This window comes from Mobula hypostoma, chromosome 1 (assembly GCF_963921235.1).
Source record: "Mobula hypostoma chromosome 1, sMobHyp1.1, whole genome shotgun sequence".
In the NCBI taxonomy this organism is placed as follows: Eukaryota; Metazoa; Chordata; class Chondrichthyes; order Myliobatiformes; family Myliobatidae; genus Mobula; species Mobula hypostoma.
This window is the reverse complement of record NC_086097.1, coordinates 254,182,354-254,209,742: the sequence shown is the minus strand read 5'-3', so window position 1 is coordinate 254,209,742 and position 27,389 is coordinate 254,182,354. Positions and strand designations below refer to the sequence as shown.

Below are 27,389 nucleotides of genomic sequence, written 5' to 3'. Positions count from 1 at the left end.
GCAATCTCAATGGCTCTCCACATGGCTTTAGACCACCTGGACAACACAAACACCTATGTCAGGATGCTGTTCATCGACTATACTCAGCATTTAATACTATCATTCCCACAATCCTGATTGAGAAGTTGTAGAACCTGGGCCTCTGTACCTCCCTCTACAATTGGATCCTCGACTTCCTAACTGGAAGACCACAATCTGTGCGAATTGGTGATAACATACCCTCCTCACTGACGATCAACACTGGTGCACCTCAAGGGTGTGTGCTTAACCCACTGCTCCACTCTCTCTAGACACATGACTGTGTGGCTAGGGATTGCTCAAATACCATCTATAAATTTGCTGATGATGCAACCGTTGTTGGTAGAACCTTAGGTGGTGATGAGAGGGCGTACAGGAGTGAGATATGCCAACTAGTGGAATGGTGCCACAGCAACAACCTGGCACTCAACATCAGTCAGACGAAAGAGCTGATTGTGGACTTCAGGAAGGGTAAGACGAAGGAACACATACCAATCCTCATAGAGGGATCAGAAGTGGAGAGAGTGAGCAGTTTCAAGTTCCTGGGTGTCAAGATCGCTGACGATCTAACCTGGTCCCAACATACTGATATAGTTATAAAAAAGGCAAGACAGTGGCTAGACTTTATTAGGAGTTTGGAGAGATTTGGCATATCAACAAATACACTCAAAAACTTCTATAGCTGTACTGTGGAGAGCATTCTGACAGGCTGCATCACTGTCTGGTATGGAGGGGCTACTGCACAGGACCGAAAGAAGCTGCAGAAAATTGTAAATGTAGCCAGCTACATCTTGGGTACCAGCCTATAAAGTACCCAGGACACCTTCAGGGAGCGGTGTCTCAGAGAGGCAGCGTCCATTATTAAGGACCTCCAGCACCCCCTTTTCTCACTGTTACCATCAGATAGGCGGTACAGAAGCCTGAAGGCACACACTCAGTGTGAACAGCTTCTTCCCCTCTGCCATCTGATTCCTAAATGGACATTGAAGCTTTGGATTCTACCTCACTTTATTTTTAATATACAGTATTTCTAGTTTTGGATTAAAAAAAATCTATTCAATATACGTAATAGAGTTACTTGTTTATTTATTATTAATATTATATTATTATTATTTTTTCTCTCTGCTATATTTTGTATTGCATTGATCTGCTGCTGCTAAGTTAACAAATTTCAAGTCAAATGCCAGAGATAATAAACCTGATTCTGATTCTGAGAGACTTAGATAGTTTAGGGGAATGGGCAAAGAAGTGGCAAATGAAATACAATGTTGGAAAGTGTATGGTCATGCACTTTGGTGGGAGAAATAAACGGGCAGACTATTATTTAGATGGTGAGAGAATTCAAAATGCAGAGATGCAAAGGGACTTGGGAGTCCTCGTACGGGATACCCTAAAGGTTAACCTCCAGGTTGAGTTGGTTGTGCAGATGGCGAATGCAATGTTGGCATTCATTTCTAGAGGTATAGAATATAAGAGCAGGGATGTGATGTTGAGGCTCTATAAGGCACTTGTGAGACCACTCTTGGAGTACTGTGTGCAGTTTTGGGCTTCTTATTTTAGAAGGGATATACTGACATTGGAGAGGGTTCAGAGAAGATTCATGAGAATGAATGCAGGAATGGAAGGGTTACCGTATGAGGAACGTCTGGCAGCTCTTGGGCTGTATTCCCTGGTGTTCAGGAGAATGAGGGGGAATCTCATAGAAACATTCCAAATGTTAAAAGGCCTGAACAAATTAGATATGGCAAAGTTATTTCCCATGGTAGGGGAGTCCAGGACAAGAGGGCACAATTTCAGCATTGAAGGACGTCCATTTAGAACAGAGATGCGGAGAAATGACTTTAGTCAGAGGGTGGTAAATCTGCAGAATTTGTTGCCACAAGCAGCTACGGAGGCCAAGTCATTGGGTGCATTTAAGGCAGAGATAGATAGGTTGTTGAGTAGCCAGGGCATCAAAGGGTATGGGGTGAAAGCATGGGCGTGGGGATGACTGGAAGAATTGGATCAGCCCATAATTGAATGGTGGAGCAGACTTGATGGGCTGAATGGCCTGCTTCTGTTCCTATATCTTACGGTCTTAAGTATTTAGTTGTTTTCTTTGTATGTTCCAGCAAGCAGTTGCAGAGCTTCACCAGTGTCATCTTAATGCCTAAGGCTTTTGCACAATTCTGTATAAAGATAGATGATACGCTATGAGAGCTCGTCCCCTTTTTCTCTGGGTTTTCCTCTCCAATGTTCCGCTCAAATTTCACAAAGCACAATAAAGAGAATAACTACTATTAAAAAGAATAAATATGCAAATTTTTCCTGAATATGTCTCAGAAATTACACAAAAATATCTTGAAAACAGGCAACATACAAAATGCTGGAGGAACTCAGCCAGTCTAAAGAAATTTGAGAATAGTTTGAAAACAGCAGCGTACAAGTTACCTGGTTTAATTGATATGTGGCTCTCTGCCCACAACCCACAACTGATAGACTCACTTTAAAGACTCTTTGTCTAGTTATTTCATCCTCTCATAATTTAGTGCTATTTACTTATATTTGCATATATACAGTTTGTTGTTCATTGATCCTGATTACAGTATCTGTTAGACAATAAGACAAAGGAGCAGAAGTCGGCCATTCGGCTCATCGAGTCTGCTCCGCCATTTTATCATGAGCTGATCCGTTCTCCCATTTAGTCCCACTCCCCCGCCTTCTCACCATAACCTTTGATGCCCTGGCTACTCAGATACCTATCAATCTCTGCCCAATGACTTGGCCTCCACTGCCACCGTGGCAACAAACTCCATAGATTCACGACTCTCTGGCTAAAAAAATTTCTTTGCATCTCTGTTCTGAATGCGTGCCCTTCAATCCTTAAGTCATGCCCTCTCGTACTCGACTCCCCCACCATGGTAAACAATTTTGTCACATCCACTCTGTCCATGCCTTTCAACATTTGAAATGTTTCTACGAGGTCCCTCCTCATTCTTCTAAACTCCAAGGAGTACAGTCCAAGAGTGGACAAACGTTCCTCATATGTTAACCCTCTCAGTCCCGGAATCATTCTAGTGAATCTTCTCTGTACCCTCTCCAACGTCAGCACATCCTTTCTTAAATAAGGAGACCAAAACTGCCCACAGTACTCCACGTGAGGTCTCACTAGCGCGTTATAGAGTCTCAACATCACATCCCTGCTCCTATACTCTATTCCTCTAGAAATTAATGCCAACATTGCATTCACCTTCTTCACTACCAACTCAACCTGGAGGTTAACCTTAAGGGTATCCTGTACGAGGACTCCCAAGTCCCGTTGCATCTCAGAACTTTGAATTCTTTCCCTATTTAAATAATAGTCTGCCCGTTTATTTCTTCTGCCAAAGTGCATAACCATACACTTTCCAACATTGTATTTCATTTGCCACTTTTTTGCCCATTCTTCCAATCTATCCAAGTCTCTCTGCAGACTCTCTGTTTCCTCAGCACTACCAGCCCCGCCACCTATCTTCGTATCATCAGCAAACTTAGCCACAAAGCCATCTATTCCATAATCCAAATCATTGATGTACAATGTAAAAAGAAGTGGCCCCAGCACGGACCCCTGTGGAACACCACTGGTAACCGGCAGCCAACCAGAATAGGATCCCTTTATTCCCACTCTCTGTTTCCTGCTAATCAGCCAACGCTTTATCCACGTATGTAACTTTCCAGTAATTCCATGGGCTCTTATCTTGTTAAGTAGCCTCATGTGTGGCACCTTGTCAAAGGCTTTCTGAAAATCCAAATATACAACATCCACTGCATCCCCCCTGTCTAGCCTACTTGTAATTTCCTCAAAAAATTGTAATAGGTTTGTCAGGCAGGATTTTCCTTTAAGGAATCCATGCTGAATTCTGCCAATCTTGACATATGCCTCCAGGTACTCTGTAACCTCATCCCTGACAATCGACTCCAACAACTTCCCAGCCACCGATGTCAAACTAACAGGTCTATAATTTCCTTTTTGCTTCCTTGCCCCCTTCTTAAATAGCGGAGTGACATTTGCAATCTTCCAGTCCTCCAGAACCATGCCAGAATCTATTGACTTTTGAAAGATCATCGCTAATGCCTCCGCAATCTCCACAGCTACTTCCTTCAGAACACGAGGGTGCATTCCATCTGGTCCGGGAGATTTATCTACCTTCAGACTATTTAGCTTCCTGAGTAATTTCTCTGTCGTAATTGTGACTGCGCACACGTCTCTTCCCTGCCACCCTTGAGTGTCCGGTATACTGCTGATGTCTTCCTCAGTGAAGACTGATACAAAATACTCGTTCAGTTCCTCCGCCATCTCCTTATCTCCCATTACAATTTCTCCAGCATCATTTTCTATCGGTCCTATATCTACTCTCACCTGCTTTTACTCTTTCTATACTTGAAAAAGCTTTTAGTATACTCTTTGGTATTATTTGCTAGCTTCCTTTCATAGTTAATCTTTTCCCTCTTAATGATCTTCTTAGTTTCCTTTAGTAAGCTTTTAAAAACTTCACAATCCTCTGTCTTCCCACTAATTTTTTGCTTCCTTGTTTGCCCTCTCCTTTGCTTCAACTTTGGCTTTGACTTCTCTTGTCAGCCATGGTTGCATCCTTTTTCCATTCGAAAATTTCTTCTTTTTTTGGAATATACCTGTCTTGCACCTGTTCTATAGATTTGCTAAGTATGTCCGCAAGAAAAAGAATCTCAGGGTTGTCTGTGGTGACCTGTATGTACTTTGATGATTTTTACTTTAAGCTTTTCATATGCTACACATTGGAAACCAGATGGCCAAGTCTCAATGGCTTCTGTAAGTTGGGCAATATAACCTGTGCTTAAGCAATGAAATCTGATGATCAAATCGTCTCAGAATTAGGGTCAGGAACTGATGGCCATTACTGCAATGAACAGAATGGGGAAGATACACAATCCCAGTGAAGCTGGCCTTGTTCTTGGCTTCGATGGTCAGCCAGTTGTTTCTCTCTCCTCGGTGCTGCTTGACACTTATGACTGTGTGGCTAAGCACAGCTCCAATGCCATATTCAAATTTGCTGACGACACCACAGGGTGAATCTAAAGTAGTGACAAATCAGCATATAGGAGGGAGATTGAAAATCTGGCTGGGTGGTGCCACAATAACAATCTCACTCAATGTCAGCAAGATCAAAGAGCCAATTATTGACTTCAGGAGGACGAAACCAGCGGTCCATGAACTAGTCCTCACCTGAGGATCAGAGATGGAGAGGGTCCTTGGTGTAATCATTTCTTCGGTCCTGTCCTGAGTGCAGCATGTGAGAGCAATTATGAAGAAAGCATGGCAGCACCTCTGCTTCTTCAGGACTTTGTGATGATTCGGCATAACATCTAAAACTTTGAAAAGCTTCTAAAGATGTGTGGTGGAGAGTACATTGACTGGGTGCATCACAGCCTGATATGGAAAATCATACAGCCCAGTCCATCACAGGTAAAGCCCGCCCCACCACTGAGCACATATACAGGGTACACTGTCACAGGAAAACAGCATCCATCATCAGTGACCCCCTCCACTGTCTTGCTCTCTTCTCACTGCTGCCATCAGGAAGAAGGTACAGGAGCCTCAGGACTCACACCAACAGGTTCAGGAACAGTTATTATCCCTCAGCCATCAGGCTCTTGAACCAGAGGGGATAACTTCACTCAACTTCACTTGCCCCATCACCGAACTGTTCCTACAACCTATGGACTCACTTTCAAGGACTCTTTATCTCATTTTCTCAATATTTATTCCTTATTTATTTATTTATTTATTTATTATTGTTGCTTCTGCTGTTTTTTATTTGTACAGTTTGTCATCTTTTGCACACTGGTTGTCTGCCCTGTTGGGCTCTTTCATTGATTCGATTATGGTTATTGGATTTATTGAGTAAGCTTACAAGCAAATATCTACTTCGATAATAAATTTAGTAGATGATAAAAAGGCATAGTGGATAGCCAAAGACTTTTTCCCAGGGTGGAAATGGCTAATATGAGGGAGCAGAATTTTAAGGTGATTGGAGAAAATTATAGCGAGGATGTCAGAGGTAGTTTTTTTTTACACAGAGTGGTGGGTGTGTGAAAAATGCCTGCCATGGGTGGTGGTAGAGGCAGATACATTAGCTCCATTTAAGAGACTCTCAGATGGCCACATGGATGACAGAAAAACGGAGGGTTATGCAGGAGGGAAGGTTTAGGTTGATCTTGGAGCAGGTGAAGAGTTCGGCACAATATCGTGATCAAAGGGCTTGTACTGTACTGTAATGTTCTATGAAACAATACACAAGCTAGGAAATTTTTCAGCCAATGTGTTGAGTCAATGATATTTACCTGTAAAGGTAGCTGAGGTACTGTTGCTCAAGTTCGCTGAAAGAGAAAAACAGAACTTCAATAGCTTTCTATGTTAGTATTTCCATTAGCAAAGGAGGTCACAAGCACACCAATATAATCAATTAATTCCTTACGACAAATCCAAGTATTTCTGCTATAATAAACATTCCCATAATGTGAGCTTGATATAAGATGACCTACAAATTACCGGTTACTAAGTTAATTGGTTATTGTAAATTGTTCAGTAGTGCCAAATAAATAAAATAAATAAACTAAATTAGGAACACGATGTGAGCTGAATTGTTTATCATACAATTTTGATTGGGAACTGGAGAATCAAATAACAGTTACTTTTGGAAAATGACAAGCAAAAAAAAAAGCTGTCTTGAAGCAATAACCTGTCTCCACTGTCTCTCAAAAAGTCAGGCTGCTAGCTGCACTGAGGAAGCAAAGAGAACATTGAAGAAATCGACAAAACGGACTTTTAACATCGTAAACCAGTGGGTTGTTGTTACGTCTCTGCTCGCTGTGAAAATGGGGGACACCTCCTTCTCCCTTGCCGGGGAGAAAGAGAGCCTTTGGTTTGTTGATGGTCGGATGAAATGTGAAGCTTTTGGGGTAACTTTGGTCTGTGTCTTTGCTATTGCTTAGCACACGCTTGGGCTCAGTGATGGTACTGATGCCTCACTAGCACCCGGCATGAGTAGCAATCCTGAGATCACATTCCCAGGAGGTCCTGTCCTTAACAGCACAAATCTCCCTGAACTCCCTTTGCAGAACCCCATCACTCGTCCTCCCAATGTCATTGGTACCTACACGAATCACGACCTCTGGCTGTTCACTCTCCCTCTTAAGAATGCTGAAGAGTTGACCCGACATGTTCCGGACCCTGGCACCTGGGAAGCAACATACCATCCAGGAATCTCTTTCTAGCCCACAGAACCTCCTGTCCGTACCCCTAACGAAACCGCTATCACCACAGCACACCTCTCATCTCTCCTTCCCTTCTGAGTCACAGAGGCAGACTCAGTGCCAGAGACTTGATCGCTGTGACTTTCCTGTGTTAGGTAAAACCCCCAAACAGTGTAAATGTTGCTGGGGGAGTAGGCAACAGGGGTGCCCTGCACTGGCTTCTCTGACAGTCACCAGATTACCTAGATTAGTTTTGTTATTCGACAGATAAATATTGCCCCTGGGTCAATGGGAAGGGTTCCCACAGCTCTTCTTCAGCTTAGAAGAATGGAATATTGCTGTGTTGGGAGGGCGGGGACAAGGATCAGCACCTTGGACAGTGCAGCATTCCTCCTGCACTGTACAGGGACATCATCCTGGAATTATCCATCAGGACATCTTCAAAAGACAGCATCATCATCTCCTTCTTACCTCTTCTCAAAGTAAATTTATTATCAAAGTAATTGGCAGAGGTTGATAGATTATTGATTAGTCAGGGCATGAAGGGATACGGAAGAAAAGTAGGAGATTGGGGCTGAGAAGAAAAAGGATCAGCCATGATGACATGGTGGAGCATACTCGATGGGCCAAATGGCCTAAGTCTGCTACTATATCTTATGGTCATTAATCCTTTCCCCTTCCTAAATGTCACATATTTTCCTGTGTCCTGTACGTTGGGTATAACTACCTTTCTGTATGTCCTATCAATCACCCCGTCAGCCTCCCGAATGATCTGGAGTTCATCCAGTTCCAGCTCCAACTCCTTAACGCGATCTGTTAGAAGCTGCAGCTGGATGCACTTCTTGCAGTTGTAGTTGTCAGGGACACTGTAGTTCTCCTTGCCTTCTCACATCCTGCAAGAGCAGCATTCAACTACGCCTGGTATCTCTAGTCTTAACTGAGCAGACATAAAGAAGGAAGGGAATAAAACTTTACCAGAGCTTTTTTTTTGCCTTCTCTGACTGAAGCCTTGAAGAGCTAAAGCCTCACCACTCTGTCTCTGTTCACTCAGACGATGGCCATTGCAACGATGACTGCTGCGTTTTCCCACCTTCCTTTCATTTGCTCTTGCTAATCAATCCCAAACACTGATCGGTCACTGTCAGAGTTCAATTACACCGCTGCGATTCGCTGCTGCCTTTTTCAATACGTCAGTGGACCTGAGTGAAATCCACTCCTCTCAAACTCTGGATCTCCAGATTGGTCTTTGGTCAGAGCTCAAATAAGCTGCCGTGATCTGCTGCTGCATTTTTCTACTTGGTTAGTGGACCGGAGTGAAATCCCCTCCATGCAAATCTCTGATGTTTGTCACAAATTTTTTATGTTTCAAATGGTTGCTGGTTAGGGCACAATTAAGCTGCTGTGATCTGCTGCTGCTTTTTCTACTTGGGCATTTCCCTCCTCGCAAACTTCTGATGTCCGAGTTGGTCGCTGGTCAGAGCTCAATTAGTGTGATGTGCATTCATCAACAGAACAAGTCTATGATAACCCTTATGAATTAGTGTGATGAGCATTCATCAACAGAACAGGCCTGATTAATAGTCCTTGACCTGAAACATTCACTCAGTTTCTCTCTGTACAGAGTCTACCTCATCCTTCCAGCATTTCCTGCTTCCATTTCAGATTTCCAGCAACTTCAGTGTCTTTTGCATTTCAAAACTACTTTCACGGTTGAAATTCTTCCAAATTTTTCAAAATTTGAAAACAGTATTTTAAGAACTTTTAAGAAGAGTATTTTAATAACTCTGTGCTGATTGGTAGCACAGCGGTTAGTGTATCGCTGTAACAGTGCCAGCAACCTGTGTTTAACTCCTGCCACTGCCTATCAGGAGTTGGTACGTTCTTTCCATGACCATGAGGCTTTCCTCCAGGCACTCTGGTTTCCTCCCACAGTACAAAGACTGTAAGGTTTGTATGTTAGTTGGTCACATGGCTGTAACTGGGGGTGGGGGTGGGGGTGGGCTTGTTGGACTAGAAGGGCCTGTTACTGTACTGTGTGTCTAAATAAATAAAATCACAAGTACATACATTATTTTATTAATGACCTGAAACAAAGAAGAAATAACAGGTACAATCTGACTAGCTTCTCATTGGTGACCAAGAAACGGAACAACTTCGAATGTTGAACTACTCTGTGTACTGTACTATTTTACCTTAGTGCACAAGACTTTAACTTCTGAAATACTTTGTATCCACCTGCAAGAAAAGAACACAGAATGTGAACTCTGATAGTTCTCATATGATTTTATACAAGAACAGAAATGTCAATTTTCCCAAGTAAGAAATCTGCATTTGACAAGCCCAACCAGACAAAGCAGCAAAAAGAAGTAAACTATTGGTACATGCTTTGTGACAACTTTAACAAATTACTACCAGTTACATTATACCTATTCATAATAACCATCTCATTACCCCATATACATGTAGGTTAGTCAAAGTTATATTGACATATACTAATTTATTACAGAAAAAGAGTCTAACCCTTACCGAGACCGATAAAAGGTAAAGTACCTTCTCGTATAATAAAAATTAATAATAGCCAACATCTAAATTTAAACAACGAATTGAGGGTATTGAAAGTTTTGAAAATAATTCAGAAAGGGTCCCCACAATGTTTGAAAGACTTGATGAGATTCAGAAATTGAACAACGAATCTTCTCTATATCTAAGCATGACATAACGTTGCATAACCATTGAGCGTAAGTAGCAGGAGAAACATCTTTCCATTTAAACAAATTACTGACATAAAAAAAAATGACTAACTCTTATTTCAAATACAGCTGGTGTAATGTGCCAATTTGGATAAATGCAACACCGATCCGTACATCCGTACACATAGATAATCCAGGCTGTAGACTTCTATGATTCACAAAGATTTTGCAGACAATTGTAGGACTTACTGAGTACCTCCAGCAGATTGCTTACTGATCTGGAGCAAGATGCTCAATTTCCCTAGATAACACCGGTAACTTTAAACTCCTTGGTATTATCATATCAGAGGATCTGTCCTGGGTCCATGACAAACAATGCACAACTGCACCTCTGCTTTCTTAGAAGTATGTGCAGATTTGGCACGTCAGCTAAAATTTTGACAAACTTCCACAGATGCACAGTGGAGAGCATCCTGACTAGTACAGAAACACCAATGTCCAGAAATGGAAAAGCCTACAAGAGGTCCATCGGGGTAAAGTCCTTCCCATCACTGAGTACATCTACATGGGGCACAATCACAGGAAAGCAGCATCTAGGACCCCCACCATCTAGGCCTTCCTGCAGGTTCAGGAACAGTTATACTCTTCAACCATCAGGCTCCTGAACTGGTGCAGATAACTTCAATCAACTTCTCTCTGAACAGATTCCTCAACCTATGGATTCACTATTAAGGAATCAACAAGTCATGTTCTCAGTATTCTTTATTTTATTTATTTGCACATTTTGTCTTCTTTTGTATATTTGTCAGTCTTTGATTATGTATAATTTTTCTTAAATTCTATTGTACTTCTTTATTTTCCTGTAAATGACTACTAGAAAATGAATCTCTATTTTGCCATCTATCAACTTTTTTGACCATTCTGGTTGATTTTTAAAAATACTCTCAAACGCCAGGCTTATGATCTTTGGTAACCTTGCCACCATTGTAATTTGTGATTGCAAGACCCTGTTGGACATTGGCATTGTAGAATAATGCTGTCCAATTCACTGGTTCATTGGTGAGACGAACAGTGGGGCAGCTGCCTGACATCGGTCTGGGCACTCATGCTGGAGCTGCCCAGGGGAGGACACATTAGAGGCGGTGAGGCACAGCGGGCATCCATGCTCTGCTGGGGGCTAATCTCTCCCGTACTTCCCTCCAATGTTCACTCGGTGGAAAACAAGCTGGATTGTGTTTGTCTGCAGCTGCACTAGCACGTGATGAGGAACTGCTGTGGGCTTGTTTTTGCAGAAACATGGCTCCATGACAACATCCCATGCACCATCAATCTAAAGGAAATGACATTCAGGGACTTGGGCTATATTTTTGATGTGATTGTATGTTTTTTTTCTACGTCGGGCAGCTGGGGCTCGTCAGCCTTGGACGGCAGTCCGCCTAGGAGAAGGTAAACTCTGATTTTAAACCTCCGTTGCCTTGCGGCCATACTAACCCACGGGAAAGGCTTCGGGAGTAAACCCTGAGGATGAAATCCGGAGCTGGGGTCCCTAAGGCAGTTTGATGTTATTTACAACTTCAATCTGGCAACCTCTGTAACGACACTGGTGCCAAGCTGTATCGGCGCTTGCCCTTCCCTTGGACTACATCGGTGATGTGGAGAGGGGGACCCACTGCATGGACAACAGTCGGTTCTTCAAATCTTGTGCCCTGGAGAAGACATAGTCCACCAGAGGTGCAAACCCATTATCCTCTGGGATCGATGGCTGCCTACAAAGTTTTTCTACTATCATAATTATATGTGCTATATATGCTTTGTGCAGTGTGTGACTACTGTTTTGCACCTTGGATCCAGAGGCACACTGTTTTGTTTGGCTGTATTCACATGCATTCTTTTATGGTTGAATGATAATTACACTTGACCTTGACTGGTCTTGAACTTGAACTGTCTCTACAGCCACAACTATGTAGCTAAGCACAGCTCAAATACCATCTAAAAATTTGCCGATAACACCACTGTTGTTGATAAGGAGTACAGGGGTGAGATAGATCAGCTGGTCAAGGACATTTTCAACCTCTCCCTGCTAAAGGCGGAAGGCCCACTTCCCTCAAAAAGGCAAGAATTATACCAGCGCCAAAGAAGAATAATGCGAGCTGCCTTAATAACTATTGTCCAGTAGCACTCATAAATACAGTGGTGAAATGCTTTGAGAGATTGGTCATGACCAGACTGAACTCCTGCCTCAGCAAGGAGCTGGACCCATCACAATTTGCCTTTCGCCACAATAGGTCAACGGCAGACACAATCTCAACGGCTCTTCACATGGCCTTAGATCATGTGGACAATACAAACAATCCTATGTCAGGATGCTGTTCGTCAACTATAGTTCAGCATTTAACACCATCATTCTCAAAATTATGATTGAGAAGTTGCAGAACCTGGGCCTCTGTACCTCCCTCTGTAACTGGATCGTCGACTTCCTAACTAGAAGACCACAGTCTGTGCGGATTGGTGATAATATCTCCTCCTCGACAATCAACACTGGTGCACCTGAAGGGTGTGTGCTTAGCCCACTACTCTACTCTCTATATACTCATGACTGCATAGCTCAAATACCATCTTCAAATTTGCTGATAATACAACCATTGTTGGTAGAATCTCAAGTGGTGACGAGAAGGTGTACAGGAGCAAGATATACCAACTAGTGGAGTGGTGTCGCAGCAACAACCTGGCACTCAACGTCTGTAAAACAAAAGAGCTGATTATGGACTTCAGGAAGGGTGAGGAGCACATACCAATCCTCATAGAGGGATCAGAAGTGGAGAGAGTGAACAGTTTCAAGTTCCTGGGTGTCAAGATCTCTGAGGACCTAACCTGGTCCCAACATATCAATGCAGCTATAAAGAAAGCAAGACAGCGACTATACTACATTAGGAATTTGAAGAAATTTGGTATGTCAACAAAAACACTCAAAAACTTTTATAGTTGTACTGTGGAGAGCATTCTGACAGGCTGCATCACTGTCTGGTACGGAGGGGCTACTGCACAGGACTGAAAGAAGCTGCAGAAGGTTGTAGATCTAGTCAGCTCCATCTTGGGTACTAGCTTACAAAGTATCTAGGACATCTTTAAGAAGCAGTGTCTCAGAAAGGCAGCGTCCATTATTAAGGACCCCCAGCAACCAAGGCATGCCCTTTTCTCATTCTTACCATTAGATAGGAGGTACAGAAGCCTAAAGCAGTGGTGCAGCGGTAGCCGGGAGGCACCCAGCACATCTTTAAGAAAAAAGTCGCAATAAACAAGCTGATTAATTAGGTGCCGCCCAGCACGTAAATGTCGGCCCAGATCAGAGGTGATTGCCGATTGCATCGCCTCTGATCTGGGCCGACATTTACGTGCTGGGCGGCACCTAATTAATTAGCTTGTTTATTTCGGCTTTTTTCTTAAAGATGAGCTAGGTGCATTCCGGCCATCGCTGCACCACTGCATGCTTCACGGCAATGTATTGGTCCGCAGCCCACAGGGTGGGGACCACTGGCCTAAAGGACACACTCAACGATTCAGGAACAGCTTCTTCCCTACTGCCATCCGATTCCTAAATAGACATTAAACCTGTGAACACTACCTCACTTTTTCAATATACAACATAGAACATAGAATAGTACAGCACAGTACAGGCCCTACGGCCCATAATGTTGTGCCGACCCTCAAACCCTGCCTCCCATATAACCCCCCACCTTAGATTCCTCCATATACCTGTCTAGTAGTCTCTTAAACATCATGAGTGTATCTGCCTCCACCACTGACTCAGGCAGTGCATTCCACGCACCAACCACTCTCTGAGTGAAAAACCTTCCTCTAATATCCCCCTTGAACTTCCTACCCCTTACCTTAAAGCTATGTCCTCTTGTATTGAGCAGTGGTGCCCTGGGAAAGAGGTGCTGGCTATCCACTCTATCTATTCCTCTTATTATCTTGTACACCTCTATCGTGTCTCCTCCCATCCTCCTTCTCTCCAAACAGTAAAGCCCTAGCTCCCTTAATCTCTGATCATAATAGATACTTTCTAAACCAGGCAGCATCCTGGTAAATCTCCTCTGTACTCTTTCCAATGCTTCCACATCCTTCCTATAGTGAGGCAACCAGAACTAGACACAGTACTCCAAGTGTGGCTAACCAGAGTTTTATAGAGCTGCATCATTACATCGCGACTCTTAAACTCTGTCCCTCGACTTATGAAAGCTAACACCCCATAAGCTTTCTTAACTACCCTATCCACCTGTGAGGCAACTTTCAGGGATCTGTGGACATGTACCCCCACAACCCTCTGCTCCTCCACACTACCAAGTATCCTGCCATTTACTCTGCCTTGGAGTTTGTCCTTCCAAAGTGTACAACCTCACACTTCTCCGGGTTGAACTCCATCTGTCACTTCTCAGCCCACTTCTGAATCCTATCAATGTCTCGCTGCAATCTTCGACAATCCTCTACACTACCTACAACAACACCAACCTTTGTGTCGTCTGCAAACTTGCCAACCCACCCCTCTACCCCCACATCCAGGTCATTAATAATAATCACGAAAAGTAGAGGTCCCAGAACTGATCCTTGTGGGACACCACTGGTCACAATCCTCCAATCTGAATGTACTCCCTCCACCACGACCCTCTGCCTTCTGCAGGCAAGCCAATTCTGATTCCACCTGGCCAAACTTCCCTGGATCCCATGCCTTCTGACTTTCTGAATAAGCCTACCGTGTGGAACCTTGTCAAGTGCCTTACTAAAATCCATATAGATCACATCCACTGCACTACCCTCATCTATATGCCTGGTCACCTCCTCAAAGAACTCTATCAGGCTTGTTAGACACGGTCTGCCCTTCACAAAGCCACGCTGACTGTCCCTGATCAGACCATGATTCTCTAAATGCCCATAGATCCTACCTCTAAGAATCTTTTCCAACAGCTTTCCCACCACAGACATAAGGCTCACTGGTCTATAATTACCCGGACTATTCCTACTACCTTTTTTGAACAGGGGGACAACATTCGCCTCCCTCCAATCCTCCGGTACCATGCCCGTCGACAACGAGGACATAAAGATCCTAGCCAGAGGTTCAGCAATCTCTTCCCTTGCCTCGCCGAGCAGCCTGGGGAATATTCCATCAGGCCCCGGGGACTTATCCGTTCTAATGTATTTTAACAACTCCAACACCTCCTCTCCCTTAATATCAACATACTCCAGAATATCAACCTCGCTCATATTGTCCTCACCATCATCAAGTTCCCTCTCATTGGTGAATACTGAAGAGGAGTATTCATTGAGGACCTTGCTCACATCCACAGCCTCCAGGCACATCTTCCCACCTTTATCTCTAATTGGTCCTACCTTCACTCCTGTCATCCTTTTGTTCTTCACATAATTGAAGAACGCCTTGGGGTTTTCCTTTACCCTACTCGCCAAGACCTTCTCATGCCCCATTTTTGCTCTTCTCAGCCCCTTCTTAAGCTCCTTTCTTGCTTCCCTATATTCCTCAATAGACCCATCTGATCCTTGCTTCCTAAACCTCATAAGACCATAAGACAAAGGAGCAGAAGTAGGCCATTCGGCCCATCGAGTCTGCTCCGCCATTTTATCACGAGCTGATCCATTTTCTCCTATTTAGTCCCACTGCCCTGCCTTCTCACCATAACCTTTGATGCCCTGGCTACTCAGATACCTATCAATCTCTGCCTTAAATACACCCAATGACTTGGCCTCCACTGCTGCCTGTGGCAACAAATTCCATAGATGAATTCATGTGTGCTGCCTTCTTCCACCTGACTAGATTTTCCACCTCACTTGTCACCCCACCGTTCTTTATCTTCCTCACCGGAACAAATTTATCCCTAACATCCTGCAACAGATCTCTAAACATCGACCACATGTCCATAGTACATCTCCCTGCAAAAACATCATCCCAATTCACACCTGCAAGTTCTGGCCTTATAGCCTCATAATTTGCCCTTCCCCAATTAAAAATTTTCCTGTCCTCTCTGATTCTATCCTTTTCCATGATAATTATAAAGGCCAGGGAGTGGTGGTCACTGTCCCTCAGATGCTTACCCACTGAGAGATCTGTGACCTGAACTAGTTCATTACCTAGTACTAGATCTAGTATGGCATTCCCCCAAGTCGGCCTGTCCACATACTGTGGCAGGTATCCATCCTGGACACACTTAACAAACTCTGCACCTTCTAAACCCTTGGAACTAATCAGCTGCCAATCAATATTAGGCAAGTTAAAAGTCACCCACGATAACAACCCTGTTATTTTTACACCTTTCCAAAATCTGCCTCCCAATCTGCGCCTCTGTATCTCTGCTGCTACCAGGGGGCCTATAGAATATCCCCAGTAGAGTAACTGCTCCCTTCCTGTTCCTGACTTCCACCCATATTGACTCAACAGAGGATCCTGCTGCATTACCCACCGTTTCTGTAGCTGTAATAGTATCCCTGACCAGTAATGCCACCCCTCTTCCCCCTTTTCCTCCCTCTCTACTCCTTTTAAAGCACTGAAATCCGGGAATATTGAGAATACATTCCTGCCCTGGTGCCAGTCAAGTCTCTGTAATGGCCACTACATCATAATTCCATGTATGTATCCAAGCTCTCAGTTCATCACCTTTGTTCCTGATGCTTCTTGCATTGAGGTATACACATTTCAGCCCTTCTACCTTACTGTCTTTACACCGTTTATTCTGCTTCTCTTTCCTCAAAGCCTCTCTGTATGTTAGATCTGGCTTTACTCCATGCACTTCTTTCACTGCTCTATCGCTCTGGGTCCCATCCCCCTCGCAAATTAGTTTAAACCCTCCCGAACTATGCTAGCAAACCTACCTGCAAGGATATTGTTCCCCCTCGAGTTCAGGTGCAACCCATCCAATCTGTATTATTACCCATCCAATATATTATTTCTATTATTGCATGACTTTTATTGGCCAATATACATTACTGTAATTTATTTATTTATTCATTCTTCTATATTTTGTATTGCATTGAACTGATACTGCTAAATTAACAAATTTCACAACACATGCCAGTAATAATAAACCTGATTCTGATCTTCAATACTACCCTTAAAATTCCAGTTAGGCTTGGACTGTCTCTACAGCCACAACTGTGAAGCTAAGCAAAGCTCAAACACCATCAAAAAATTTGCAGATAACACCATGGTTGCTGGCAAAATCTCAGATAGTGATAAGGAGGCGCGTAGGAGTGAGATAGATCAGCGGGTGTGGTGGTGTCACAACAACAACCTTGCACTCAAGTAAGACCAAGGAATTGTGGACTTCAAGAAAGGGAAGTTGAGGGAACATACACCAGTTCTTTTCGAGGGATAAACAATGGAAAGGGCGAACAGCTTCAAGTTTCTAGGCATCAACATCTCTGAAGACTTACCCTGGGCCACACATATTGATGCAATTACAAAGAAGGCACATCAGCAGCTATATGTCTGAGAAAATTTGGTATGTCACCAAACACACTAATAAATTTCTAAAGATGTACTGCAGACAGCATTCTAATTGGTTAACACAAAATAATCTGCAGATGCAAGAAGGAGCTGAAGATGGAGATTTAACTGCTTACTTTGGTAAGCGTTCTCATACCTTATTTCCTACCATATTATCACAACCGCCTACTATAGAAAGAGCACACAGAGCTTTTACTTCGAAATTTAAAGATCCAAATAAACTAAGGTCTGTTTTGGTTTGTTTTCATCACTTTAAAATTAAAGATCAAATAATGCGACAGGTAAGAAAACAGGGAGCTTTAGATTTAAGGAATCTGAGCTCCGTTTTTATGAGGATTATCCGAAGGAGGTAATGGAACAAAGATCAAGATTTGTTCTGGTAATGAAACAGGCATATGATAAGAAACTGTTTCTTTCCTTGCATTACCCAACAAGAATTAAAGTTTTTCCTCCTAACTCTCCTCCTCGTACATTTTTTGATCCAAAACCTGCACTGGAGTTCGTTCTAACTATACCTGCTGCAGCTGCTGAATGAACTGTCTGAAAGGTTGTTTGGCTCTCTGTATATTATTGGCATTTCGGAAAGAAGATTTATGAAGGTTATTTGGACATTTCATTGAGAGACTATTAAAAGAAGATAAGGGGATTTGTTCATTATTGCATATCATTGGTTTTATTGGAAAGAAGATCTATGGTTCAAGTATGACTGTTTAAATGGTTATTCCGTCATTCGACGGAGAAAAAGAAGATAAAGGGACTTGTTCCTTTAACCTAATATCTGGTTTGATGTCTTTTTTTGTTTCTTTCTTAATTAATTAATTGGTAGTTTTTCCTACTAATGGGGCTTCCTTTTATATACATATATATATATTTAGGGGAGGGTTCAATTACTTATGATATTACTAATTGGTATTTTCGAAAATTTAGTTGGGTTAATTATGCTACTAACTTTTTTTCTGCTTTATTATAGCATCTTATTACCGAATTTAAATGTTTTTTTTTAAGGATTTAATGTTAAATTTTAAAATGGTGCTGGTTTTTCTTTTTAAGAGATAACATTATTTTGGTTCTTGCTTGTTTAAAAAAAGATTAAATATAAATATGAGATAGCTTGTAGATGCTGGAATGTAAACACTTTCCTTTGTTGTGACTTTATTGTTCCTCTTACAAGGTCAGTCATTTTTTTAACTAGGGGGAGGGAGAGAGAGAGAACCTTTAAAAATTTTTTTGTACAGACAGAGCAGCCCCTGGCTTCGTATTCTATCATAGGTTGCTTGCCTTTTCTCGGGCTATGGGGGGAGGAGGGTGGGGTTAGAGTTAGGGGTTTTTCCCATTGGGTGGTTCCGGAGCATGCGTATTTTCTGTGTGGTTGTATTCTTCATCGCTGCCATTTTCTATCATCCCGTATTGGTATGTGCTCTACACATGTGTAAAAGTAGAATAAAATTATAGTATGGTATTTAAACAGATTAATGTAATAAGTTGGAATGTATGTGGTTGGAATCATCCTATCAAACAAAAAAAGACTTTTAAAATCATTAACCGATTCCAACCTGATATAATTTTTGCTCAAGAGACACATATCAGGGTGGGAGATCAAAACAGATTTTTTGGGTGGTGGAGGGGTCTGCAATTTCACTCCACTTCGCAGAGTAAAACAATAAAGTATGGCTATGACTAAAACTAAGGGTGTGTCCATCTTTATTAAATCCAATATATTTACTCAAGAGGATATTGAGTCAGATTTTAATGGCAGATTTTTAATTGTTAAAGGAGTGATCTGTAACAGAAAAGTTGTTTTGGTTAATTTGTACGGTCCTAACTTAGATGATCCTTTTTTCAAAAATGTTTTTGCTTTACTGCCTGATTTAAATGAATATATGTTGATAATGGGTCGGGATTTTAACTGTTGTTTAAATCTTTTGATTAACAAGAGCTCAACCAATCAGCGACTTCCAAATCGCTCCATGTAACTTATTAATTCCTTTTTGACCCATTTTGGGATTGATTGAATTATGGAGGTATCTGCACCCCGATAACAGAGAATATTCTTTCTTTTCACATGCTTATAAAAAATATTTGAAGATTGATTATATTATAATCAATCCTCGCTTCTTGCCTAGTTACGGATTGTGAATATGACGCTATTGCTATATCTGATCATGCGCCTCTGAGTTTGTCTTTTGAATTTGATGATGTCATTCTTGCCCGCCCACCTTGGCACATGTCTCAGACATTATTGCAAAATTCTGACTTTGTCAGTTTCATTGAAACCCAGATAAAAGAATCTTTTCTATTTAATGATATGGGGGCACGTCCAAATTAATCATATGGGATACATTTAAAGCATTTTTACGTGGTCAGATCATTTCTTATTCAGCTAAGCTTAAAAAACAGACTAAAGAAGAATTAGATAAGATTTCAAAACAAATTAAAGACTTAGATAATATTTATGCAATTCCCCCAAATAATGATTTATTCAAACAAAGGGTGGAACTTCAATCACAATATAACCTATTATTAACTCATCCTATTGAAGGCTATTTGCTTAAGTTAAAGAGCTAATTTATAAGTTTGGAGATAAAAATAACAAACTGCTTGCATCTGAATTAAAAACGGCTAGAGCCAAAAGGCAAATTTTGAAAATTCGTAGGAAAGATGGTACCCTGGCTTGGGAATATGAAGAAATTAATAAGAATTTTCAAGATTTTTATACTGAACTTTATAAATCTCAATGTCCAGTAGATTCTTCTAAAATGAATGCTTTCTTCAGAAAGATTGCTTTTCTTAAAATTTCTGTTGAGGATCAAAAACTCTTGATGCCCAGATTACTGACGCCGAAATTCATAAAGCTATTTTTTCAATGCAATCTGGTAAGGCCCCTGGACTCGATGGCTATCCTGTAGAATTTTATTAAAAATTAGGAAGAGTGCTTTCTCTGTATATGTTGGAAGTGTTTAAAGATTCTTTTGTAAAAGGTGATTTACCCTCTACTTTCTATGAGGCTTCTATTTCTTTACTTCTTAAAAAGGATAAAGATCCTACTGATTGTGCCTCATATAGACCTATTTCATTATTGAACGTTGATGCTAAGATACTGTCAAAGATAATGGCCAATCGGTTGGAGAATATTTTGGGTAAAATTACTTTTAAAGATCAAACAGGCTTTATAAAGGGTCGTTATTCTTTTTCAAATGTTCGGAGATTATTTAACATTATATATCCATCCTCTTTTAAAACTCACTGATGTGTCCAGAAGCATCAGTAGATGTATGTACACAGCAGAAAACTCCACAATACGTCGTCTCTTTGGATGCTGAAAAAGCGTTTGATCGAGTCAAATGGAAATATTTATTTAACATTTTAGAGACATTTGGCTTTGGTGTTAATTTTAATAACTGGATTAGAATGATATATAAAACTTCTATTGCTACTGTTATTACTAATAACTGTAGGTCCCCTTATATTCAGCTTTCACAGGAGATAAGGTAAGGTTGTCCATTAAGTCCTTTGTTATTTAATTTAATATTAGAACCCCTTGCTATTGCTCTTCATGAAGCTAAATATATTTATGGGATTTTTGTGAATGAGATCTCTCATTACGCTGATGATTTATTGGTTTATATACCTAATCCTGAGGAAATCTATTCCTGCCTTGCTAAAATTATTTAATGAATTTGGAGATTTTTCAGGATATAAAATAAATTTTAGTAAAAGTGAATTATTTCCTTTAAATGAATCTGTTTCTATACATGATAATACTCCTTTCAAAGTCATGGATTCTTTTAGATATTTAGGTGTTATAATCACTAAAATATACAAGGATCTTTATAAAGCCAATTTTGTTCCCTTGGTAGACTCTATGAAGTATTTATTTCGTAGATGGAGTCCACTTACATTTTCACTTGTTGGTCGCATCCATATAGTCAAAATGATGATCTTACCAAAATTTTTATATTTATTTCAGAATATCCCTGTTTTTTTGACTAAGAAGTTTTTTGATCGGATTGATTCTATTATTTTATCTTTTATTTGGAATAATAAAAGACCAAGAATTAGTAAATGTCACTTTCAAAAGTTGAAAAGGATGGAGGTCTCGCTTGGCCTAATTTAAGAATGTACTACTGGGCTGTTAATGTGTGATACATATCCTTTTGATTATATTGGGTTGATAAGAACCATCAGCCAATTTGGGTAGACTTGGAATTGAAAGCTGTAAAAAGTTTTATTTAACCTCGTTACTGGGAGCTGCTTTACCTATACTATTAGCTAAAGCTGCTAATTTAAACTTATGCCCTGTGTTTAAGCATTCTTTACAAACTTGGCTCCAGTTCCGCAATATTTTTAATCTTAAAAAATTTAAATTTTGTAGTTTAATTTATCGAAATTACTTTTTTAAGCTTTCTTTGAGTGATCCAATTTTTTTACTTTGGAAAAATAAAGGTATTAATTCTTTTTCGGATTTATTTAAAGAAGATAGACTGATGTCTTTTGAACAATTAGTTGATAAATATTCTCTCTCATACTCACACTTTTTACAATACTTTCAAGTTAGACATTTCTTACAAAAATATTTAAGTAACTTTCCTTACAATATTGGACGCTGACCTGTTAGATACTATTATGAGTATGAACCCTTCAATAAAGGGTTCCATAGGAAGAATTTATAATTTACTATTACAATGGGATAAGTGTCCTTTATTTAAGATTAAACAAGATTGGGAAAAGGAACTTAATTTGACTGTTATGACGGAGGATTGGACGTGGATTCTGAAGCTGGTTAACTCTTCTTTGATCTGTGCTAGTCATTCACTAATCCAATTTAAAATTGTACATCGTTACCATTTGACAAAGGAGAGATTGTCTAAAATATTCCCTAATGTTGATAGTTATTGTGATAGATGTAAAACTGTGACAGCTACACTGACACACAAGTATTGGTCTTGTTCTATACTAGAACAGTCCTGAAGTCAGTTTTTTTGACAATTTCTAAAGCACTTAAAATTAATTTACAACCTAACAAATTAACTGTTTTTTGGAATAATTCCTCAAAATATCCATGGTATTTCTGTGTCTGACCAACATGTTATTGCATTTGTAACATTGATAGCTAGGAGGGCCATTTTTTTGTATGATTTTGAGAAAAGATGGGGTTCATTTGCTCGTTATTATCATTTGAGTTAATTGATAGATTTCCTCCACGATCTAATTGTAAATTTTTGGTACTTTTTTTTTCTTGCTGGCAGTTTGATGTTTGTCTTTAGAAGCTTTTTGTATGACGCATGGCTCTGGGGTTGAACACGTAATGGGGTTTTTATTTCCCACTTTTTCTTGCTTAGTAGGGATTTTGATTTAATCACCAAAATTTTTTCAATCTTTAAAATAATGCTTTTTTTCTTGAGACATTGTAAGTGTTGCTTTCTTCGATGTACTCATGTTAATTTTGGATAATAATAATATTTAAAAAGAAAGAAATGTTTTCATTGTTTATCTACCATCATACATTTTAATTAAAATTTCCAATTTATTGCAGTCCTCTGGTATTCAGCAACTTACTGCTTTACAGCCCAGTCTACCTTCATCACAACAAATGTCCCAAGATATTTCTCAGGACCACTGGCCAACAAAGTCTAAAGATAAGAACACAAGAACAAAAGAAATAGGAGCAGCAGTAGGTCATCTGGCCCATTGAGCCTGCTCCGCCACTCAATCATGGGCTGATCCAATTCTTCCAGTCATCCCCACTCCCCTGCTTTCATCCCAGGCCCTTCGATGCCCTGGCTAATCAACAACCTATCTATCTCTGCCTTAAATACACCCAATGACTTGGCCTCCACAGCCGCTCGTGACAACAAATTCCACAGATTTATCACCCTCTCAATAAAGTAATTTCACCGCATGTCAGTTCTAAAAGGATGTCCTTCAATCCTGAAGTCGTGGCCTCTTGTCCTAGAATCCCCTACCATGGGAAGTAACTTTTCCATGTCTAATCCGTTCAGGCCTTTTAACATTTGGAATGCTTCTATGAGATCCCCTCTCTTTCTCCAGAACTCCAGGGAATACAGCCCGAGAGCTGCCAGACATTCCTCATATGGTAACCCTTTCATTCCTGCAATCATTCTCGTGAATTTTCTCTGAACCCTCTCCAATGTCAGTATATTCTTTCAAAAATAAGGAGCCCAAAACTGCACACAATACTCCAAGTGTGGTCTCACGAGTGCCTTATAGAGCCTCAACATCACATCCCTGCTCTTATATTCTATATTTCTAGAAATGAATGCCAACATTGCATTCGCCTTCTTCACAACCGACTCAACCTGGATTGCTTAAGACAAATGTAGGTCCCCTACAGACAGAAACAGGTGAATTGATTATGGGGAGCAAGGACATGGCAGACCAATTGAATAACTACTTTGGTTCTGTCTTCACTAAGGAGGACATAAATAATCTTCCGGAAATAGTAGGGGACAGAGGGTCTAGTGAGATGGAGGAACTGAGGGAAATACATGTTAGTAGGGAAGTGGTGTTAGGTAAATTGAAGGGATTAAAGGCAGATGAATCCCCAGGGCCAGATGGTCTGCATCCCAGAGTGCTTAAGGAAGCAGCCCAAGAAATAGTGGATGCATTAGTGGTAATTTTTCAAAACTCTTTAGATTCTGGACTAGTTCCTGAGGATTGGAGGGTGGCTAACGTAACCCCGCTTTTTAAAAAAGGAGGGAGAGAGAAGCCGGGGAATTATAGACCGGTTAGCCTAACATCGGTGGGGGGCTAGAGTCAGTTATCAAAGATGTGATAGCAGCACATTTGGAAAGCGGTGAAATCATCGGACAAAATCAGCATGGATTTGTGAAAGGAAAATCATGTCTGACGAATCTCATAGAATTTTTTGAGGATGTAACTAGCAGAGTGGATAGGGGAGAACCAGTGGATGTGGTATATTTGGATTTTCAAAAGGCTTTTGACAAGGTCCCACACAAGAGATTAGTGTACAAACTTAAAGCACATGGTATTGGGGGTAAGGTACTGATGTGGATAGAGAATTGGTTGGCAGACAGGAAGCAAAGAGTGGGAATAAACTGGACCTTTTCAGAATGGCAGGCAGTGACTAGTGGGGTACCGCAAGGCTCAGTGCTGGGACCCCAGTTGTTTACAATATATATTAATGACTTAGATGACGGGATTAAATGCAGCATCTCCAAGTTTGTGGATGACACGAAGCTGGGCGGCAGTGTTAGCTGTGAGGAGGATGCTAAGAGGATGCAGGGTGACTTGGATAGGTTAGGTGAGTGGGCAAATTCATGGCAGATGCAATTTAATGTGGATAAATGTGAGGTTATCCACCTTGGTGGCAAAATCAGGAAAACAGATTATTATCTGAATGGTGGCCGATTAGGAAAAGGGGAGGTGCAACGAGACCTGGGAGTCATTATACACCAGTCATTGAAAGTGGGCATGCAGGTACAGCAGGCAGTGAAAAGGGCAAATGGTATGCTGGCATTTATAGCGAGAGGATTCGAGTACAGGCGCAGGGAGGTACGACTGCAATTGTACAAGGCCTTGGTGACACCACACCTGGAGTATTGTGTGCAGTTTTGGTCCCCTAATCTGAGGAAAGACATTCTTGCCATAGAGGGAGTACAAAGAAGGTTCACCAGATTGATTCCTGGGATGGCAGGACTTTCATATGATGAAAGACTGGATCGACTAGGCTTATACTTGTTGGAATTTAGAAGATGGAGTGGGGATCTTATTGAAACGTATAAAATCCTAAAGGGATTGGACAGGCTAGATGCAGGAGGATTGTTCCTGATGTTGGGGAAGTCCAGAACGAGGGGTCACAGTTTGAGGATAAAGGGGAAGCCTTTTAGGACCGAGTTGAGGAAAAACTTCTTCACACAGAGAGTGGTGAATCTGTGGAATTCTCTGTCACAGGAAACAGTTGAGGCCAGTTCATTGACTATATTTAAGAGGGAGTTAGATATGGCCCTTGTGGCTAAAGGGATCAGGGGGTATGGACGGAAGGCTGGTACAGGGTTCTGAGTCGGATGATCAGCCATGATCATACTGAATGGCGGTGCAGGCTCGAAGGGCCGAATGGCCTATTCCTGCACCTGTTTTCTATGTTTCTATGTCAACCTTTAGGGTATCTTGCACAAGGACTCCCAAGTCCCTTTGTATCTCTGCATTTTGAATTCGCCCATCTAAATATTAATCTGAGCAACACACATCAAAGTTGCTGGTGAATGCAGCAGGCCAGGCAGCATCTCTAGGAAGAGGTACAGTCGACGTTTCAGGCCGAGACCCTTCGTCAGGACTAACTGAAGGAAGAGTTAGTAAGAGATTTGAAAGTGAGGGGGGGGGAGATCCAAAATGATAGGAGAGGACAGGAGGGGGAGGGATGGAGCCACGAGCTGGACAGGTGATAGGCAAAGGGGATACGAGAGGATCATGGGACAGGAAGTCCGGGGAGAAAGACAGGGGGGGGGCGAACCCAGAGGATGGGCAAGGGGTATAGTCAGAGGGACAGAGGGAGAAAAAGGAGAGTGAGAGAAAGAATGTGTGTATAAAAATAAATAACGGATGGGGTACGAGGGGGAGGTGGGGCATTAGCGGAAGTTAGAGAAGTCGATGTTCATGCCATCAGGTTGGAGGCTACCCAGACGGAATATAAGGTGTTGTTCCTCCAACCTGATGTTTGCGTAAATAATAATCTGCCCGTTTATTTCTTCCACCAAAGTGCATGACCTTACACTTTCCAACATTGTATTTCATTTGCCACTTCTTTGCCCAGTCTTCTAAATTATCTAAGTCTCTCTGCAGGCTCTCTGCTTCCTCAGCACTACCCGCTCTTCCACCTATCTTTGTATCATTGGCAAATTTAGCCACAAATCCATTAATACCGTAGTCCAAATTATTGTTATACGTCGTAAAAAGCAGCAGTCCCAACACCAACCCCTGTGGAACTCCACTGGTAACCAGCAGTCAGTCAGAATAGGATCCCTTTATTCCCACTATGTTTTCTGCCAACCAACCAATGCTCCACCCACGCTAGTAACTGCCCTGTAATTCCACGGACTCTTATCTTGCTAAGCAGCCTCATGTGTGGCCCCTTGTCAAGGGCCTCCTGAAGTTCCATGTACGCCATATCGACTGCATCTCCTCTATCTACCCTTCTTGTAATTACCTCAAAGAATTGCAGTAGGCTTGTCAGGTAGGATTTTCCTTTCAAGAAACCATGCTGTCTTTGGCCTATCTTATCATGTGCCTGCAGGAACTTCATAATCTCATCCCTAACAACTTCCCAATCACTGACATCAGGCTAACAGGTCTATAGTTTCCTTTCTGCTGCCTCCCACCCTTCTTAAATAGCAGAGTGACATTTGCAATTTTCCAGTCATCCGGTACAATGCCAGAATCTATTGATTCTTGAAAGATCATTGTTAATGTCTCAGCAATCTCTCTAGCTACTTCCTTCAGAACCCGAGGGTGCATTCCATCAGGTCCAGGAGATTTATCCACCCTCAGACCATTAAGCTTCCTGAGCACCTTCTCTGTCGTAAATTTCACTGCACAAACCTCACTTCCCTGACACTCTTGAATGTCCAGTATACTGCAAACATCTTTCACTGTGAAGACTGATGCATTCAGTTCCTCTGCCATCTCTGCATCTTTCATTACAATATCTTCAGCGTCATGTTTTATTGGTCCTATATCTACCCTCAACTCTCTTTTACCCTTTATATACTTAAAAAAGCTTTTTTTAAGATCATGGCTGATCTGACCATGGACTCATCTCCACCTACCTGCCTTTTCCCCATAACCCTTAATTCCACTACTACGCAAAAATCTATCCAATCTTGTCTAACATATATTTACTGAGATAGCCTCCAATGCTTCATTGGGCACAGAAATCCACAGAT

At 41.4% G+C, this 27,389-nt stretch overlaps 1 protein-coding gene across 7 annotated transcripts in view; it reads right to left on the bottom strand.

The window, feature by feature from the left end:
- The window catches only part of LOC134356433 (transmembrane protein 241-like), a 219,683-nt gene that overhangs the window by 139,891 nt on the left and 52,403 nt on the right, over positions 1 to 27,389 (bottom strand). For all 7 annotated transcript variants that reach the window (XM_063067382.1, XM_063067398.1, XM_063067390.1 and 4 more), the window contains 2 exons: positions 9,462 to 9,504; positions 6,358 to 6,393 (listed from right to left, as the gene is read on the bottom strand). In XM_063067382.1, the coding sequence (XP_062923452.1) occupies positions 6,358 to 6,393; positions 9,462 to 9,504 (79 nt within the window). The remainder of the gene's footprint in view (positions 1 to 6,357; positions 6,394 to 9,461; positions 9,505 to 27,389) is intronic.